The sequence below is a fragment of the Anas acuta genome, chromosome 8 (assembly GCF_963932015.1).
Source record: "Anas acuta chromosome 8, bAnaAcu1.1, whole genome shotgun sequence".
In the NCBI taxonomy this organism is placed as follows: Eukaryota; Metazoa; Chordata; class Aves; order Anseriformes; family Anatidae; genus Anas; species Anas acuta.
In genome coordinates, this window is record NC_088986.1 from 21,377,308 (window position 1) to 21,392,996 (window position 15,689).

A 15,689-nucleotide genomic window follows, 5' to 3' on the forward strand; every position below is an offset into this window, starting at 1 on the left:
AGAGCTCATTGTAGGATTTGGAGTTATTTTTTTTCACAAGGTATCTGCATTTTTTTCTGTCTTTCTGTAGATTGCTGGATTCCTGGGGGTTTTGTGGTGCCTGAGCCTGCTGGCATGTATATATGGTAAATTCACCTACATCCCTATGCAGGTGAATCCACTCATCTTGTACGGCTTCATGTTGCTTTTTCTCATCAACCCTACCAAAACCTTATATTACAAGTCCCGTTTTTGGCTGCTCAAACTATTGGTAAGTCTGAAATCTGATTTTAAAATAAATAAATAAGAGATAAAAAGCTGTAGCTGAGCTGTAGCAGTTGAAATATATACAAACATCACTAATCTTCAGGGAAGAGGAGTGGTATGCCATTGTATGTGTGTATTCATAGAGCAGACCTGATAAGGTATTGACTGCAAGGATGGGGTTACTGAAACAACTTCTGCTTGTCCCTACAAGTGTATTATTATCTTATGTAGCAGGTAGTTGCCCGTAATCTTCACATATGCAGCTGCATACAGCTTTGTCCCTTAATGCAGCAGAACGGTTTGGTTAGGGTTGCAGGGCCCTAAGGCACAGCTGCACGGGTGCTTCTCAGCCCCAAATGGGAGAGTGCCAACCAAGAGAGGTTCACTGGTGGAGAGGAAACCTTTGCAAAGGTTGCTGCTTCTCAAATTATGTTCACAGGTTGTTTTTTTTCAGCAAATCTGTTGTGGTCTTAAACAAAATTACTCATTTAGGACCCAGCTTCCCTTTTCCTGGCAAATCAAATGTAAATATGCGTGCTGTATCTATGTTCCAGTTGTAGGTGGGAATCCAAAAGAACAGCTTTCAAACTTGTTGAATGGCTCTTCAGTTTCTTCAAAAACAGTTGTTTCATGTGTTCGTCCCAACCCTGAATGTCCTTTTAAATTAACTTCCATCAGTTTGGTTCCCTCGATACCTCATTCTTGCTAGAACTGCTCTGAGAGCATCCAGCAGACGAGAGTTGGGCTGGCTGACGTTATCCGTAGAATCATTTTAATGCCAATTAAGACGATTAACTTTATCTGGAACATGACAGAGATGAAATGTAGAGTCACGTTTCAAGCATGTGCTTGCATTTCTACACACACCTAGTTAACCTCTGTGCGCTTACCTCTGCTATTTGATTTGCTCGGTTTCTACTGTGTCAGTTTCTCCCTTTTTGCCTTCCAGCATTCAGCCACCTCTCACGGATGTACCTTTTAGTCCCAAGCCTCATTAGTCTTACTGCTGTCCCTTGGTGTTAGGGGAAGTACCGGCAGCGGTCTAACTGTGTGAGCAATATCTGTGCTAATTTACCTTAATATCTTAACAGGGTGAGATTCTCAGTCTTCACAGAGCTTCGCAGCACCTTCCCAGTACCTGCTCTCTCCAGACTATGCAGCAGTGTGCAGCACAGACGTGTCTTTAATGTGCAGAGGCCAATTCATCCCGAGGCTTCCTAGGGAGAAAAGCTTCATCAAAATGCAAGATCACCTTAATGGTGGAAAATGACACAGTACTTCTGTGTGTCAGGGGGAAGGGGAAAAAAGGCCAGACAGAGCACATAGCTGTTAGGCTTTTCTAATTCTTATCATATGAAATCGTCTGGCTGGGCGTATTTTATTTCTTCTTTTGCCAGCAGCTATCTGGGTGAAAGGAGGTGTAAATAGTGCAATTCTTAGAAATGTACTGTTCGCCCAAATTTTGATTTGATGGGTGTTTTTCTTCACATTTCATGTGCTTCATTTCTGGCCAAAATGGTGTACTTGGCGTAGCAGAGCATTATTGATACCTCCAGTTTTTCTAGAACCAAATCAGGGGGATATTTCAGAGCTAGGAGGCTTTCTGCATCCACCTGTGCTCGTCACCTGCTTGTTGGAATTTGTGAGTTGGATTTGTTTCAATAATCCCCGAGGAACTGCAGTTTACTCCTTCATTGATCTTCCTCTGGATGAAAAAGTTATTTAGCTCGTAGTGAGTTGAATTCTCGTGCCAGCCCCTTCTCTCTTGCCTACGTGGCATCCTGATTACGTGAGCGTTCTTTGCTTCTGCTGCCAGGCGAGGAGCCTGCTGAATGCACTTGTGTAGGCTGAGAGGAGCAGCTCGCCAAGAGGAATCAGATCAGAGCGCAGAGAATGGCATAGCATCCCCATACCATCCTCCCTGCAGGCTGCTGGAATGGGGAAACAACTGCTGGGAGCATAGCTGCACGAGGTGAAAGTCTAGGAAGTGTTCAGCTCTAGCTCAACATCTCCTGTCTCAGCGCTTAGCGAAACTGCAGCATCAGCACCAGAAAGTCTGCAGTTGGATTGTGGAACTGTGCAAATATAATTGCAACCGATCGCTTGAAGCTTAAGTTTGTCCCTGGCTCCTGGTGTTTCATGCCTTTATTCTTGGAGCCCATCTGCACTGGAGGGTGTTGCAGATGCTGCTGAGCTGGGCAGGTTGTTTGTGAAAAGGGGATTTGCCAGTGGGCAGTGCTGGCACCCTCTGGCCACTGGGCTGTGCCTGGGGCAGCGTGCAGCAGCCCTGGTCAGAAACCACAGTGGGGTTAGGAGCGTTCAGACGGCAGCTCCCATCCTTGGGGAGCGTTGGGTGGAGATAGCAGGGCCTTGCTGGGTTAGGGAGGATGGACTTCTTGAGGACGGGTGCTCTGCCTTCTCCCATCTCTGCAGAGGCTGCTCCACAACAGGACTGCATGCAGAGCAGAGCTCCCTAACATTCGAGCCGTTGCACTAGGCGCTGTCCTACCAAACACAGAGCTTTCTGGGTCAAGGTCCCTATCTGCAGTTCAATGCCACTAAGTCTTGATCCCTTATTTGGCTTTGAAATTTAGGACCAGAGCCTTGAATTGGCATTCCGGGCTGGATGGGAACGTGTCAGTCCTTTCCTGGGTTCCTGTAGCTGCGTGCCTTTAGGTTAGTAAGGAGAGCAATGTAAAGCCCAGTGTTAGCCTGTGCTTTCATTAATGTAAAGGTTCATAAATCTCTGAACTACAGGATGATGCTGGTGCTGTCTCTTGGAGAAATTGGCCGTTAGTAGCTATAACTAACTGGGCAGGGAGAGCTGTAATCAAAGGTAATGGACCATGAAAACCGTCTGGTTTGAAAGTGGCAAAACTGCTGCTGAGGCTTAGAGGGAAAGTGGACTGGGATGGAGACAGAGTCTAACTGACACTTAATAGGATTTCCTCTGCTCTTTATTTAACTCTTCCTGTGCTAGAGGGCTTGGGAGATCCAGCTGAGTAACAATATCCACTGGTACAGCTTCTAACACCAAAGAACAGCTCGAGTTAAGTAAATGGGACCACGATCAGATTAATGGCCAAGCTGTGGGTCTGTAAGCCAACTGATATTAAGTGTGAGGCAGAAGATAAACGTGGAAGACGTCAGTAGATATGACATAAATGCCTGAAAGGAAGTGCTGGTCAGTAGGAGGATCAGTTGGAGGAGCTGTGCTGTGCAGAGCTCCTGCACAGAGACCCCAAGTTTCTGGGAAAGAGCTTGGTTGGAGGAGGCTGGGCTCGTCCAGTTGTGGAAAAAAAAATATTAAAAAAAAAATCAGGGAGTGAATAGGAGAAGAATTAGATGTCTGAAAGGAGGAATTTTATTTGTACTTCAAGCAGAGAGACAGTTATCTTTCTTTTTTCAGCCGGAGCAAAAGGTCAGCAATAAATCTTGAAGCGTTTCTGTTACTTCCATATTTGTTCAATGCTGCAATGTCCTGCTGCTGCGGTGAGGTGTCTTTGCCACTCTGTCATATGAATTATTCCTTTTTCTCTTGACAGTTTCGAGTGTTCACGGCTCCCTTCCACAAAGTAGGCTTCGCAGATTTCTGGTTGGCTGATCAGCTCAACAGCCTGGTCGTGATACTCATGGATCTGGAGTACATGATCTGCTTCTACAGCTTCGAGGTTCAGTGGGAGAACAACAAGGGACTTCTGGCAGATACAGGTAGAGAAATGCTGACGCCTCTGCAGATGCTGTCAGAAAGACCTGAAAAACACCAAGCAAAGCCACTTCTTGGGCATCTGTGTTGAAGAGGCCTACCAGTGACATAGGAAACTAAAATAATTGATGTTCCTTGTAAACATGCCATTAGAGATTCTACTGGTTCTTGCTCCCATCCAGAGAAATGGCATTTCACATCAGTGTTCGTTCCCTAACCCAGTTGTTTGGCCTGACTTGCGTATTCGTCTGACTGTAGGCAGAGCACTTCTTGACTGGAAAGACAAAACCCTTTTCCTGGCATTGTTTTATTCGAGTCGTTTAACCATGTATTTGCTTTTAGCCTGTTGCTTAGCACGAAAATGAGTTGTGTGAACCGTGAACCACAATGTTTTGTGCTGTAGCCTGGTTCTTACAGGCACCATCACCATATCCTAAAGCAAGAGAGGATGGAGAAACTTCCTTAGTTGGTGCTGCCCCTTATTCAGTTAGGGTTGGTGCTGTGACACCACGGTTGTTGATGCCGTGCCTCTCTCCTTTCTAGTCAGAAGAGCCCCGGAGTTGGCAGACTTTGGCCTTCCAGTCGCAAAATAGTACCTGGCTCCTACTGGATCAGGCTGTTTTCTTTCCACTTTAAGCAGTGACTGCTGGCAAATTGTGTTGCCTGATGGTTTTGACACTTGCTATGAGAGATTGTGGTATGCTTCGATAAGCATCAGTATTTGCTTTGTTTTTCCAATCTGATCTTTCTCTTCCCTTTAAGACAGTGTTGGAATTAACTATTTATTTATTAAAAAAAAAAAAAGTTACAAAACAACTGGGTAGATAATGGTTTGTCCTCCAAACACTGGAATAACAACATAGTGCTTTGGAATAATTATCAGCTAATGAACCTGTCTCCATTAGTGTGAGTAAGAAACAAACTTTTCCTAATCAGTGGGGTGTTTATTTTAGAGGTAGTTTCCTCTCACCCCAGTTGCTCAAGCTGTGGTCAGGCTATGCCCTGTCTTTGTTTAAAATATTGAATAATAATAAAGCCAAGAAAAATAAGAAAAAAAATACTGAAAGCTGTTTTTTCCTATTATAATATGCATGTAAAGTTAAAAATGGGTCAAGGACGTCTTAGACAAAGCAGTCTTTTTGAGTTGTCCTGCTGGGTTTAGGAATGCTCTCCCATTTATGCACAAAAATTCAGTCGAGAAGGCCGTGTGTAATTCCATCTTTAATTTGGTTATTCGCAGCAGTGCCAAAAGCACAAAGTAAATTTAAAAATAGATTATTTCTAATCTGCTTGCATGTTAATTACACTGGCAGCAGTGAAAGAGTTAGAAGATTATCTGTCTGGATGTGTTATTGATGTCATGTCACCTGAATAGCTGCAAGATAGCGTAAAGGGCATCGGAATACTCCCTGAGTCTTTTGCTGTTCTGAATGTTTGTGCACGTACGTGTGCAAGTTGCAAGTGTGTGCATGCACGAGTACAAGATGTGGATGGGGCATTGCACTCTCAGGTACACTGGTACTGCTCTGACAGAAAGGAAGACAACAGGAGTTGTTAAACTTACTGACTCTGTATCCCTGACGCTTTTTTTTCTTGCAGAAGATCAGATTTGTTACAGCTACTCCTACGGAGTGAGAGCAGTTGTCCAGTGCATCCCTGCTTGGTTGCGATTCATCCAGTGCCTGCGCCGTTACCGCGATAATAAACGGGCCTTTCATCTGGTTAATGCTGGAAAATATTCCACCACCTTCTTCGTGGTGACATTTGCAGCCCTCTACAGCACTCACAAAGGTACGGTTTACTTCGGAAAGTCATTTATCTATCAGCCCCTGCTCCTTTTGCTTTTCAGGACACCCACTGGAAGGAACCCTGGTGGACAACTCAGTCACTTTTTTACCAAGTTAGGCAGAGTGATAGCGGTATGAAAACACAGCATTGGTTCTTTGCATTTAAATCATTGTATTTTGGGGTTCTGAGCTGGTTTTCCATCGGTGGCTCTGTGCTGTGAGGAGTGGTTGTGGTGTGTACTTGTGTAGATCTCCCACATGCAGCTTCGGTGCAGCCAATATGTCTCACCAGGCTTTTCTGTTTAGTAGAACATCTTGGGCTAAGTCATGGGATTTTCCTCTTACGTGGGAGAAACTTAGGATTTGGCTTCGCTTTGAAGCATGAATTTGTCTTTTGGCACCTGTGAAATATCTCAGTGGAAAGTCAAAGGGCTGCCTAGCTTGCAAAGAGTATTTTAAGATCTTCCTTTGGGTATTTTTTGCATACGCAGTGTACTTATAGCTGTGATTCAGGAGTGTCAGAAAGAATGTTCAGGTTTCTCTCTCAAAAGGAGGAAACTGAAATAAATACCTGTCAGTTCTTGCTGTGACGGGAGGCTGGATGGGGGATGGATAAGGAAAAGGAGGATGTAGGAAATTCTTCTCCCTTGGCTTTCCTGAACAGCTAAAGTCAGTCTGTCATTCCTGGACACAGGGGGATGTTCACAGTGCTGGGAAAATGTCCTCTCTGGATTTTTCTGCATGTTTTTATCCATGTTTTTTCTGCAGCTGGCAGGGAGTTGTTTCCAATCCATTTAACTGCAGATTGAGCTCTGATCCCTAAGTTCCCCATCTCCCTGGAAACGACAATTACTTGATTCTGCTCTTGTTCTGAAGGAAAAAGCTTTTAGTTTCTGCACTTCAGGCAGTCGCCCTGCCTTTCATTGTTCTGACGCCCTAAAAGCTGTATTCTTTCATTTGAAAATATACGCCTCCTGTATCTCCAGGAATTAGCAGCTACACACACTGGTGAGCAACCACTTATCCTGAAATACAGTTGGGGCAGGGCAGGGAGAGGTGTTCAAGGTGTGCTTCTAGTTAACCTGCTGGTTTTGGGGAGGGGGAGCAGGGTTATTAGAAACCTTCCTGTGGCCAAGAAATGGCTGTTTTGAAGTCACACACATAATGTTTGCCAAGCCTGGTGTCCTAGTGGCACAGAAACACCCTGGGGCAAGCTGAAGGTTGGAAGTCGGGCGCTCTGCATCCAGGTGCACGCACAAACCCGCCGAGGGAGCATCCCTGGCAGCTGGTGTTGCAGCTCATCACCTGGCTCCTCGTGCATCTCCTTCCTGCTGCCACAGCCGCAGAGCTTGCTCCCATTTGAAGTTGCTTGCTCGGTGCCATCCTGCAGCTCCTCGCTCCCAGCCCTGCAGCCCCGTTAGTCACAGCTGCTAAGCCGCGAGATGAGACAAATACAGATTGCCTGGCTGCAGTCAGTGCTTCTGCATTTTATATACAGTGCCTGCTTTTAGGAGCCTGATGAATGCTTCTCCCTCGTGTGGGGGCACCCTGGAAGAGCCTCCCTTGGGAAGGCTGGGGTAGGTTTGTTTGGAACAGGAGGAAAAACAGCATCTGTCAAAACGTCCTGTTTAAGAACTTGACCTCATCTTATCCCCTTGAGGTTTGCGTCTGTGCCAGTGCTGCTGACCCTTGTTCTTGTCGCTGCCATACACAACTGCTGTCTGCTCCTGGGATCTGGCAGGGAGTGGGCTGTAATGAGGTGTTTATGAGCCCTGCATGGGCTTGTTCCAGCTGCCCAGAGACCTCGGTGACTCCCAGCTTTGGTCTGTCCCGTTCCGTTAGTGGCAGTCGATAGCACATAGCTGCTGGTATCATGCAAAAAAAATTTGGAAGCTTCCCCGTGTTTGGAAATTACACGTTCGCACAGCTTTTGCAAATGTCACCGTGCCTGGACTGGCAGTGATTTTCAGAGTGCTGCCTGAAGACCTTGCTATGCCTTGTCAGCCCTGCTGGCTTATTCCCATGCTGCCACAAATGCGCTTCCTAGCGCGCTGGATCTGTTATAACTTCTTTCTTTGGTTAAAATCTGTTAACATGTTAGCTGAGCACTTTGCTTGGATTTCCAGTTCTTTCTGAACTTGGAGTCAGATGGGCTGTTACCGAGTGTTTACGATGTTCCTGTTGGAAGCAGAAGCGCTGCTCCCCCACGCTTTCTGTCTGCCTAAGTATAGCAGAGACGAACACTCATCTCTTATTTACAAAACAACTGTTGGGGCTGGGGATGTTTGCTGCTAGGAACAAACACTGCCCAAAGCAAGTGTCAAATTGGTAAAGATCCTCGCTACTTGGACCTGTTCTAAATTTCAGTGAGTAATGAACCTGTTAATTGCCGTTTTAACGAGAGTTTTATTTAAACAGACTTTCATGCCTCTGTTTGCAAGTCTCTGACTTATAAGTCTGGAATGACAGCTTTCAGCTGCCAGGAGAAGAGGGTAATTTGTGGCCTTTTCTTGGGAGGTCAGGTAACGTACACCAGCCTGTTCTCCTTGGGAGTCCTGGGGAACATCACAGCCCTCTGGGGAGGGTTGTCTTCCTCTCAGAGTCAGAACAGTGAATAATTTGTAGCTGCTCTGCAATTTTTCAGTTTTGTGGCTGCGTGAAGATGGACGGTGTGGTTAGGAGGGTTTGTCAGCGTTGAAAGCCAGCTAATTCGTACGGAGCGCGTTCGTGGCGTTGTTGTGCTCTGTTTTCACAGACTGCTTGGGAAACAACTTGAGCTAAACAAATGTCCAAATGCCACCTTTTTATGTACGGCTGGTGTATGCAGCATATGCGGGACTGCCTTTTCCCAGCCTGCTGTAGGTTTGTAAGGTTTGTACTCCCTGTCCTGGTGGTACTGTAGGCTTTGGACTGGCATTTCAGTTTCCCCAAAGGATCGCTGTTCAAGACCTCATATTGCTTGGCTGGTGCATTCTTTCTTCCCCTAGAGAAGCCTTTACTTTTCTTCCTTCTGATTTGGGTGCAAAATGCAGCTTTCTCTGCTCTTTGCAGTTGTAATGAGAGACCCAGTAGATACCAAAGTCAATCCTGTTGCGTCTCGTCTCCCAGACTGGCACTCTCGCAGTGCTGGAATCCAGCTTGTTTACAGAGCTCCTTCCGAGCCAGCATCTCCTGAATTAGTGACGCTTAAGCGAGAGCCCCGTACCGGGGGACTCGAGCAGGCAGCGGCTGCGTGCACGAGCGCTAACTCGAGCCATCCGCTTCACCCCCAGCTCGGGAACACGACCGCGTTTCGGGGAAGACAGCGGGAACCAAAGGGCAACTGTTGCTAAGCTCCCAAAGGAAGAATTCTCAGTATTTTTATATCGCTCAAAGGAATGGGAAGCAAAGGCCGTGTTCTGTAAATATAGTCCTCCGGGATATGTTTGCCCAGGCAAATGAGGCAGATCTGTAACTCGAAGCGACCCAGCAACTGCAGCCTGGGCCTCCCTGCCCGGCCGCCGCGCGGCGGAGCAGCCACCTCTGTCCCCAGCTCTTCCTCCCCTTCCTCTGCCTTTTAGCACTGGCAGTGCTCAGTTCACCCAGAGCTGGCCTGCTGAACGTTGCAGTGCTTTAGGTAACCCATACAGAAACCTGGGTGCCTCCGGGGAAACAAACGATTAAATCCCAATGCTTGAGATCCAGCGGTTGTATTTAGGAGGTTGGCTCCTACTGTAGCACATCGAGAAGCGGTGCAACTGGAGTTGTGTTGTGCTAGGAGAGTGCTGAGCATCGTGCCTGACACATGCACTCACTTTGTTCTTTGTAAAATGCAACGCCTCCTGCTTTTTCCTGCTGCCTCTCATTTTTCTCGTCTCGATGCTTTTTGCTCCCGTGGTGTCATCTGAAATACCTGGCTCGTGTAGAATACAGATTTGGCTTCCATGCTTGAATAACTAAGCTTCTTCAAGTGCTTCCATCATTTTCTTGTTTCATGTGATTTGCAGTTGGTGTAAGTGTTTGTGTGCTTACCTTGACTTTTCAGGAACATGGCAGTGAGCTCAAGTACGGCTGCTGGCTTAAAATTGACTGTATGGGATTTTATCTTGTAACTGAGGGAAGGATGTAGTGGTTTATGTGAAGCTTCCATCCTCAGTGTGATTCACACCCCTTATTCCATGAAATCATTGTGGCGTGGGTGGTACCCAGCTGTTTAATGACCTCTGATTTAATCCAAAGCTAAGCCGTGTGTCCTGGGAATTTGTGCAAGTGTCTCTCCTCCTGTACCACTCCCACACCCTTAATAGATACCCCAGATAGGACTGCTGGATGTGAGCTGCCATCAGCTTGGAAAAGCAGTGGAGAGCTCCTGGGTCTAAGACGATTTAATTGCCACACAATTTCTCATTAAACAGTGCAGGACACTGACAGTAACTGCACGGGGCTGCTTCTGTAGCTCAGTGCTCCCACCTGTGTTCTCAGCATCGCTTCAGAAGCAGCCATCCTGCTGCAGTGATGTGGAACTCCTTGTGTCTTTGCTTTTGTGCTTTTTGTTTTTTTTTGTGTTGTTTTTTTTTTAAGCTAGCATAAATGAAAACTGTGAAAGTCGCTGCCTTACCTAGGAATAGAGATGTGACCTGACAAGGCAGGAGCCATCCCTAGATTAATGGGCTTTTGCAGGAAGGTGTTGGACCGTCTCTTACTCACGGTGAGGTTCAAGCAGGCCGGAACAGATGAAGATGAATGGGAAACGTGCTGCTGTTTGGAAACCTAGCGGAAGGCTCCAGGGCTGGTTCAGGTCTCACAGCAGCCCCCCACTCCTCATTAATCACAGTGGTTGAAGCAGTTCCCAGCAGTCACACCGGGTGCTGCAGCTGGAATGGATCGCTGGTTCTCCCACGGTCGCTCCCACCACAGCACAACTGTGCCATCCATCACCTGGATGGATGGATGGATGGATGGATGGATGGATGGATGGATGGATGGATGGATGCAGGGGGGAGAGGATGGTGGCAACACTGAGCATCACTGGCAGCTGCTGGAGGATACCTGACTGCATCTCAGCCCTGCTGAGAATTGGCAAGGCAAAATAAAAGGGCATTTGGAGTTCCAGTGCAAATTTTTAGTGGGGAAAAAAGGCTCTTTTTCATGGAAGGGTGAAAAAAAAGACTTTTTCTCAGAAGGGTGAAACCAACAAACAGCATTTGTGGGATCCTCTTCCCCGGTTATTCCTTGTGTATCGGTACAAGAGCGCTCCTTCTCCTTGCAGGAACAGCTGTCAGCACTGTGGCAAGCCAGATCGTGGGATTTAGGTGTCACAAGAGCCTTACAGGGTGCTTAGGTTGTCCTCTTGAAGTAAAACAAACTTTGTACTGGGATTAACTGTCTTCTTTCTTAGCAGTGGCTGTTTTTGTGCAGCATGCCTTAGCACGGCACACTGGCAGCTCCATCAGGGTGATTATTTGGAGCCAAAGTGCACAATGTCTTGTCACTTTGCTGTGAGCTAGGATGCATTTTTGTCTGAAACCCTGTCATCCCATGCCCAGGAGGCCTTCGGTAACGAGTTGTGTTCATTAGCCAGTCTTTCAGATCCTTTCCGTCAGAGCGGTGGCGGTGTCATTAGCGGAGAATTTGAGGCGTTGCCGTGGGCAAACATTTCCATCCTGGCCTCCGACCCCATCCCAGCTCTGCTGATGATCTCTGCGGCACCGTGAGCAAGCCTGACCCCCAACGCTGCCTTGTCGGCTCCTCTAATTGCTCAGCCAGGGCTCCAGGTACCCGGGGATGGAGCAGGGACACGCGAGGAGCACCCCCGAGCGGGCCGGGTGCAATGCCTGCGCTCAGCAAGGGCTCAGTTTTTAGGCAGAGCGCTTTCGGGAGCTGCCACGGCCCCCTGAATGTCAGCACAAATGAGGCGTGAAATCCCACAGGGAAATTTTCCAATGCTTTGTAGGCCTCTAAATGTCAAGTGGGATGCTTCCCTCTGCCAGCAGCCGAGCTGTGGGGGAGAGGCACCTCGGCACCCTACCAGGAGCGTGATTCATTCATGTGGTTCCGAAACCTGCAGCTGCGAGGTGCGTGGCCACGGCCGGGGCTTTGCGAGGGGACTGACGGTGCCGTTTATATCACTTAATGCAGCTCTGAATTAATGGTGATTGGAGAAGCGAAAACGCTAATGAATAAGTAGAAAGGACGGCCTACCCATACCTCATTTCACGGGCACTTAAGAGGGGGAGGCCTGGCTTTTTTTTTTTTACTTAATGGAACATATTAGAAGAAGCAACTGACTGCATCACAAGCAATTTACCTTCCGAATGAATGCAGACCTGGAGGTCTCTGGTGCTGCAGAAATCTAGGAGGTGCAATAATCCATCTTTCTTTTTCTTTCATCACTTTTGCATTTGGAAGGAATCTCTTTGGGGATCTCAGAGTACTATAGAGGTACCAGATGACATTGTGTCCCAACCCCCATGGTGTCCAGTGACAATATAGGCCCTGATTATCACACGAATTATTTTTGATTGTGAATGCAGAAATTCTTATTAGCGAGACCACTGGCTAATGGTTAGATTGGAAACCCCATCCTCAAGGTAGCTGTTAAAACACCCCCCAGTATCACTTCTCAAACGTGAGAGAAGATGCTGGAGGAAGAATCTGATCAAATCTGTCAGCAGGGAATGATAATGCATCCTCCAGTTCGCAATTAAATCACGTTTCTTTTGCTTGTGAGATACAAGCAATGAAATTACTCTGTCTTTAAATCAGACACGGTTGCATTTCCTACAATGCAAACTAGCAGAGCTTTTTTTTTAGTGAAAACAGGATTTAGGGATTTCCCTGTTTTACAAACGCAGAATCTAAAATAGAAGAAGAAACGAGAGGTTGCCTCCTGACAGCTCTTCACCGCGCTATCTTTTGCTACTTTGCTTTAAATTGTGCCTCGAGGCTGTGGGAGAGGTTTGCAGAGTCTAGGAAGGTTGTTCATACGAAAGGGTTGGTGTTTGACAACGCCTGTCAGCGCACGATGGTGCGTCCTTGTGCTCCTTGCCGTTATTTGCCTTTTTCCTGCATTAAGCCCACTGCCGTGTCACGTCTCTGCCATTGATCCGCATGAAATAGAGGTGCACGCAGGCTGGGGGGCAAGGGAGCACTGCTGCTACCCCTTCATTAATAGCTGTAATTACCGAGGGATCAGTCAGGCTGCGTTTCAAGCCATAAGGTTGTGAGATAAGTGCTTTGGGATGCCGTTCTGCTGGCAGTTCTCGGGGAGGTAAGTCACTTCCAGCCTTCGTGCTCCTCCCTTTGTGTGCTGGGATGGAGTTCAGAGGCACGCATCACCCACAGCCTCGCTGGTAACGGAAAGTACATGCTCAATTTTTGTAGTATCTCTCATCTAGCACGCTGTAAATCTTTTATTTATTTTTTTGTTGTTTAGGTTCTGCTTAAATCTGCAACGGAAAGGCTAGCCATCAAAGGAGACTGGCTTTGGCGTGCCTTGATCAAGAGGTTTTTAATTCATGCTGGAGGCGGAGCTGCTCCAGCACGCTCAGCGTTGTATCGTGTAGCAGGGCTTACCTGCTATGTTTCCTGATAACCTCAGACTTCTTACAGCTTTTATCACAGCTTTCACCATCAGCAAAAACCACAGCCGGCTGCAGCGGCTGACACACCAGGAGTGCTTATCAAGGGCCATTGTGCTCTTATCCAGGTCTTCAATAATACATGGCATTGATTTCTGCTGTGTTGAATACTATATAGTGTTTACATTCCCCGGAATAATTCAGCAGGGTAAACAGATAGTATTCTTTGGAAGTAAAGTCAATATTAACTGCATTCAGGATAGTATTTGCTGTCTATCTTTGATGGAAAGCGACCTTTCTCTTGCCTGTGTTTGGAAGGGGCTATAATTTCTGCACAGTATTGTTCTCTCGAAATGCTAGTCAGATACTGTGTCCCCTGTGGCTGGTCTTGGTATCGAAGATATTTGTCTATCAGCAATTTTTGCAGGCAGTAAATTCTGCTGCTGCACGTGCCTTTGGCTGTTTTCCTGCTCTGTGGCCATTCACAGCTCCGGTTCAAAGGTTGAAGCCTTCCATTATTCATCCCGTTGACCTTCTGGGGCAATTTGTGGGTGTATTTGTGCAGAGTATCTGCCGGAATCGCCTTTTACAGGGTAAGCTGAGGATGCTCATGGCAATCCTGCCTGTGTTGAAGGTTGCAAGTGGTCCCTGCAGCGTGCTGCTTCCCATCTGCAGCGAGTGGGGATGGTGGAGCCTCTGGCACAAAGGTCCTTGTGCTCCTCCAGCTCGGTGGGCTGGCAGTTGTCCTGCAAAAGGCTTTCTGCAGGCCGTGGCATTTTACAAAGCTGGGTCTTTTTCACTTCTTGGAAGTGCTGAGACCTACCAGGTGTCCAGCACGCTCCTGTCGTCCGTGATGCTCCCCAGTGGTGTTTTTGGTGGGTTTTGGCACATCATTTTTGGCACATCATTAAACGAATTAAAAAACGGGATGAAGCAGTTGCTGTTTAAATAGACCCTGACATCATCACACGTGTACACAGCAACGTATTGCTCCTCCAGAACGGGCAGGCAGGAGATGGAGCCTCTGGGCAGAATATGAATGCCTTGATTTCCTAACCCCTGAGCAGCGCTGAAGAGGGCCAGTAGGACCAGCCAGTGGAGATTGAGATATAATTGCTTGCCTAGAGCAGTAACATATTTCTGCACACCAGCAGAATACCAATGAGGACAGAAGGAAGGAAGGTATAAGGCAGAACTGCAGGCAGGAGGAAAAAGAAGAGAAGTGATTAAAGGAAGGGACTCAAAGGCCAAGGATGAAGACAATCGGCTTGTTCTGATGAGAGCGTTTTACCAGGGAGCGATCTGGTTTTGTGATGGAGTTTTTTAAGGAGCTGAATGCAGCGCAGAGCCGGTGGGGGAGAAAACAGGCAGGAGCAAGAGGCACGGGGCTGAGAAAGGGAGCAGGAGCCAGGATAGCCTAACGGGAAGCAACCACGTCCTTTTGAGTTTGGTGAAGTTGGTGCCACAAGATTTCTACTGGGCCTTTTACTTCCTAGCACTCTTCTTTCTGGGAATCGCACATGATCACCTGTCAGGCAGTTTAAGCTTAAGCTGCATGAATGTTTTTAATTACCTTCCTAATTGCCAATTTAGCATACTTTTTTTTAGCTCTGTTTGCATACGTGTTAGCCCTTACGTACTATGAGACGATGTTCTGGGGCCAGACCATCCATCCCAGCCATGAACAGAGAGCAGAAAAACACCAAAGGAGCATCCCAGCGATGCTTGGCTGTCCTTCAGCACTGCAGGGCATGGCTGTGGATGGCCCTGCCAGCACTGCCTCCCACATCTCTCTGAAGGTGTGCAGTTTCAGTTTATTTTCGTTCTGTCCTTAAAAACAAACAAACAAAACCCACAAACCAGCAGGAGCCAAGCTTCAAACCCAAGCTGCCTGTAGGAAGTATGCAGCCTCCGGGGTAGGTTGGGGCATTTTAGGTGTTTTAAAGCACTTAACCCCTTAACTGCCTCTCTGAATTGTTGTTTGGGATCTGGTAGGGGAGCTGAACATGGAGATCTAATGAGCTAAAAATAACGGAGGAAAGCACAGCCTTAGTGTCTGAGTCACAGAACATCAGCATCTGCCTTTTCTGCCGTATGAAATGACGTCGGGGAGGCTTTGGAGGAGCTGCTGGGGGAGGATGAAATCTTGCAGTAGAGCCCTAATTGCTGAGCCTCAGCCTGAGCCCTGTTTTGTGGGCAGCTGCTCTTTGGGAAGGACCAGGAGAGGAGGTTTTAGCAGCAGCATGAATGTAGCTGGGCAGCGGGGTCGGACGGGGCTGCAGGGAGAGGAGAGCTGCAGTGCAAACACCTCTGGCCTTGCACAGGAGCAGGAAGGCTGGTCAGAGCTGTAGAGCTGAAGAAAATCTCTCGTCCTTTGCCTCTGCTGATTTG

General features: G+C 47.4%; 1 protein-coding gene across 1 annotated transcript in view; it reads left to right on the forward strand.

The window, feature by feature from the left end:
• The window catches only part of XPR1 (xenotropic and polytropic retrovirus receptor 1), a 114,734-nt gene that overhangs the window by 91,473 nt on the left and 7,572 nt on the right, over positions 1-15,689 (forward strand). The window contains exons 9-11 of the mRNA XM_068690479.1: positions 71-250; positions 3,792-3,957; positions 5,552-5,743. Coding sequence (XP_068546580.1) covers positions 71-250; positions 3,792-3,957; positions 5,552-5,743 — 538 coding nt within the window. The remainder of the gene's footprint in view (positions 1-70; positions 251-3,791; positions 3,958-5,551; positions 5,744-15,689) is intronic.